The 4,410-nt window shown below is 60.3% G+C and overlaps 1 protein-coding gene across 1 annotated transcript; it reads left to right on the top strand.

Moving 5' to 3' along the window:
- Positions 1 to 297: 297 nt before the first annotated feature.
- PTX4 (pentraxin 4, long) lies at positions 298 to 2,820 on the top strand. Its single transcript, XM_011966934.1, is given in 3 exon segments — positions 298 to 423; positions 785 to 1,445; positions 2,180 to 2,820. Coding segments are annotated over 3 exon segments (1,428 nt in total).
- The last annotated feature ends 1,590 nt before the right edge of the window (positions 2,821 to 4,410 follow it).

Here is a 4,410-nt window from a genome sequence, read left to right as displayed (position 1 = left end):
GAAGACGGATGTTACAGAAACAGAGCGGTAAACATCAGGGCTTGGCGGACACGGACATGGCGTGTGACGCTCTTTCCATCCGTGAACATTATTTCACCTGCAGTTGGACACCAGGGAAAAGCTGAGCTGGGTTCACACCAGACACAGGCCTCATAACGTGTGGGGGTCAGGAGCTGGGCTCCGCTCACACCGGACGCAAAAGCCTCTTATCACGTGGGGGTCAGGTGGGGCCAGAGGCTAGAAGGGGGTCTGGAAGCGAGTCGGGGTAACTGGGGGCCATGGGAGCCAGGCAGTGTCATGGGGAGTGGAAAGTGGGAGGTCACAGGTCCACCTTGAGGCAGAGGGTGTGGACGGCCTCCCGGACTCCCACGCGGGGTCCTCGGACAGTTCCGGAGTGCTTGGTGCCTGGCGGGCCTGCGCTGGGTGCTTCCTGTTTGGGCCTCGTAAAGCACTCATGAGGCCACCCTGCCGTCCGCCGCTCACAGGCAGGAGCTGGGGTCATGGGGGGAAGTGACTTGCCGGTGGTTATGGGGCGAGGGGCGGGGATCAGAGCCCTGGCTATGGGCCTGGAGTCCACGCCCCACGTGGTGCAGCTGCATGGCCTGGGGTCGGTCCCTGGCACCCACGACATCTCACGGCATCGCAGTGGGGATCAGATCAGTGGGCAGATAGCCAGTGCTGACTGTGGGCCGGGCATGCGGCCGCTGCTCCCAGCGTGAGAGGGCAAAGCCTTTCCCATCCCTCCCAGCCGGCCCGGACCATCATCACCGTGTCCTCCTTACAGTTCCGGAGATTCCAGGCAGTGACCTTGACGCACCTGCAGAGCGTCGCCAGCAACTACAACGTGTCCTACAACGTTGATGTCCGGTTCCGCAGCCTGGCGGAAGAGAGCCAGGCCGTGGCTCAGGCGGTCAACCAGTCACAGGCCGTGGTGCAGGGGGAGCTGGTGCAGCTCAAGGCCTGGGTGAGGAAGCTGCAGCGCCGAAGCCGGAAGATAGACACGCGGCTGCGGGCCTTGGACCTCGCCCTGGGCGAGAGGAGCCAGCAGCAGGCCCGGGAGAGGAAGGCGCACGAGGCCCAGGGGGACGCCCTGCAGGACTCACTGGCACGCCTGGAGGGCCTCGTCCACAGTCAGGGCGCCAGGCTGGCTGCTTTGGAGGGGTGGCTGCCCGTGGCCCACCCTGGCATCACAGCCTTGGGGCCGGCCCTCATCCCAGCCCCAACCCAGCCTGGTCTGCTGGGCCCAAGCTCCCTGAAGCTTCAGAGGGACAGGCAGGAGCTCCAAGTTGCATCCGAGCACAGGGGCCCCCGGCAAGACTCCTCGGCCCCTCCCCAGGGGACTCGGGAGCCCCCAGGCTCAGGCAGCCATCGGGTACTCAATGGGACTGCCACGGCCCCAAAAGATCCTCCACGGCAGGCATGGTCCCCCCGGGAGCCAGGAGAGAGTAAGTACCACAGGCTCCCAGTTGATGGCCAGGCTTCCCTCCAGCTCCTCCTTAGACCAGGCCCCCCGGAAAATCTCCCTTTCTCAAAAGAGATTCAGTTACGGGCCAGGAGATGGGGAGAGGGTCTTGGATCATCCGGGTGGGCCCACTGTCATCACAGGGGCTTTCTAAGGGGAGGCAGGAGGCACACAGTCAGAGGAGGGCATGAGGGCGGAAGCAGAGATGGCGGGATGCACAGACGAGGGGGCCCCACGCCAAGAGGTGCAGGCGCCTCTGGAAGCTGGAAAGGGCAGGAGATGGTTTCTCATTGAGCCTCCAGAGGAACCAGCCCTGCCCATGCCTGATTTGAGCCCTGGGAGACCGTGTTGGCCTTGTGACCTTCAGAAACGTGAAACTCTAAACTTGTGCTATTGTGAGTCATGAAATTTGCAGAGACTCCCTGGCAGAGAGGGGTGCTGGCTCAGCTGGGTGGGCCGACAGCTAGGGCTCCCATACTCCCATGCTTCCGAGTATGGCCCTCATGCTCAGTCTTCCCACCCGTGGAACTGGGGTGATCCCATCAAGAGGGTGAAGGAGACGCTGCAGGGGAGCCATCGGCAGGACCAGTGCAGAGTCAGTGCTCCGTGAAGGGTGGCAGCCGGGAGCGGGAGGCCTGGCACCCACAGCACATGTGCTTCTGGATGCTTCTGCACGGCCTCCTGCATGGAGCTGACCCCTCCCTCCTCCGTTTCTAGTTTGCGGCGTGGGCCCCACCCTCATTTTTCCGAACGCCTCCACCAAGAACGTGGTGTTCCTCAGCCCCAGCTTCGTCACTGCCCTGCGAGCCGTGTCCTTCTGCAGCTGGGTCCGCACGGCGTCGGGTCGCCTGGGCACCCTCCTGTCCTACGCCACCGAGGACAATGACAACAAGCTGGTGCTGCACGGCCGAGACTCCCTGCTGCCCGGATCCATCCACTTCGTGATCGGGGACCCGGCCTTCAGGGAATTGCCCCTGCAGCCACTGCTGGACGGCCAGTGGCACCACATCTGTGTCATCTGGACGTCCACTCAGGGCAGGTACTGGCTCCACGTGGATCGCAGGCTGGTGGCCACTGGCTCCCGCTTCAGGGAGGGCTACGAGATCCCCCCCGGAGGGTCCCTGGTGCTGGGCCAGGAGCAAGACAGTGTGGGGGGTGGGTTCGACAGCTCCGAGGCCTTCGTGGGGAGCATGTCTGGCTTGGCTATCTGGGATCGGGTGCTGGTTCCCGGGGAAGTTGCAAACCTTGCCATTGGGAAAGAGTTCCCAGCAGGTGCCATCCTGACGCTGGCCAATGCTGCACTGGCAGGCGGATTCGTGCAGAGGGCCAACTGCACCTGTCTGGAGCGCTGTCCCTGAGGCCAAGCCGCACAGGGGCTGAGGCCAGCAAGAGGAGCGTGCTCCCATCCACGTTCCGCCATCGCCCCCTCCCCCAGCACATTCTACAAAGGCCACCCTACCCGCCCTGGCTGTGCACACCTGCGCCCTCACATAGGGGTGCCCGTTCCATCCTGGGGGGTGGGGAGGTGGACAGGGAGCGAGCAGGGACACAGCAAGCCTGGGGTCAAGGTGGCCCACAAGCCCATGTTTCTTGCACCACCATGGAGTTCTTACTTCCTGCACTTTCTTCCTTTCTTTTCTTTTCTTTTCTTTTTTTTTTTTTGAGATGGAGTCTCACTCTGTCTCCCAGGCAGGAGTGCAATGGCATGATCTTGGCTCACTGCAACCTCTGCCTCCTGGATTCAAGCAATTCTTGTGCCTCAGCCTCCTGAGTAGCTGGGATTACAGGCGCCCGCCACCACACCCGGCCCCTTCCTTCCTCCCTCCCTCCCTCCCTCCCTTCTTCCTTTCCTTTCCTGTTCCTTCCCGCCCTCCCTCCCTTTCTTCCTTCTTCCTCCTTCCTTCCTTCCTTCTTCCTCTCTCTCTCTCTCTCTGTCTCTCTCTCTCTCTCTCTCTCTCTCCCTCTCCTCTCTGTCTTTCTTTCTGACAGGGTCTTACACTGTCGCCCAGGCTGGAGTGCAGTAGCACCGCAGCCTCCATCTCCCGAGCTCAGCTGATCCTCCCACATCAGCCTCCTGAGTAGCTGGGACTATAGACACACACTACCGTGCCTGGCTGAAAATTTTTTTTTTCTTTTTTCTTTTTTAGATGGAGTCTTGCTCTGTCGCTCATGCTGGAGTGTAGTGGTACAATCTCAGCTCACTGCAACCTCTACCTTTTGTGATAAAGCGATTCTTCTGCCTTACCCTCACCAAGTAGCTGGGACTATAGGTGTGCACCACCATGCCTAGCTCTAATTTTTGTGTTTTTAGTACAGACGGGGTTTCACCCTGTTGGCGAGGCTGGTCTCGAACTCCTGACCTCAAGTGATCCACCTGCCTCGGCCTCCCAAAGTGCAGGCGTGAGCAACTGTGCCCGGCCCAGGCAATGCTTTTAAAACAACTTTATTGACTTGGCGCGGTGGCTCACACTTGCAATCCTAACACTTTGGGAGGCAGAGGTGAGTGGATCGCTTGAGTCCAGGAGTTTGAGACCAGTCTGGTTAACACGGCAAAACCCCGTCCCTACTGAAAAAAAAATACAAAAAAATTAGCCAGGTGTGGTGGTGTGTGCCTGTAGTCCCAGCTTCTCGGGAGGCTGAAGTGGGAGAATCACTTGGGCCTGGGAGGTTGAGTCTGCAGTGAGCCGAGATTGCGCCAATGCACTCCAGCCAGGGCAATCAGAGTGAGACCCTGTCTCAAAAAACAAAACAAAACAAAACCTTATTGAGGTAAAGTTTACCTATCATAAAATTCACCTGTTTCAGCCAGGCGCGGTGGCTCACGCCTGTAATCCCAGCACTTTGGGAGGCCGAGGCGGGTGGATCACGAGGTCAGGAGATCGAGACGACTCTGTCTCAGCCAGGCGCGGTGGCTCACACCTGTAATCCCAGCACTTTGGGAGGCCGAG

This window comes from Mandrillus leucophaeus, unplaced genomic scaffold (genome assembly GCF_000951045.1).
Source record: "Mandrillus leucophaeus isolate KB7577 unplaced genomic scaffold, Mleu.le_1.0 Scaffold78, whole genome shotgun sequence".
NCBI classification, from domain to species: domain Eukaryota; kingdom Metazoa; phylum Chordata; class Mammalia; order Primates; family Cercopithecidae; genus Mandrillus; species Mandrillus leucophaeus.
Note: the sequence above shows the minus strand (reverse complement) of the source record. Positions and strands in the feature narration are given on the sequence as shown.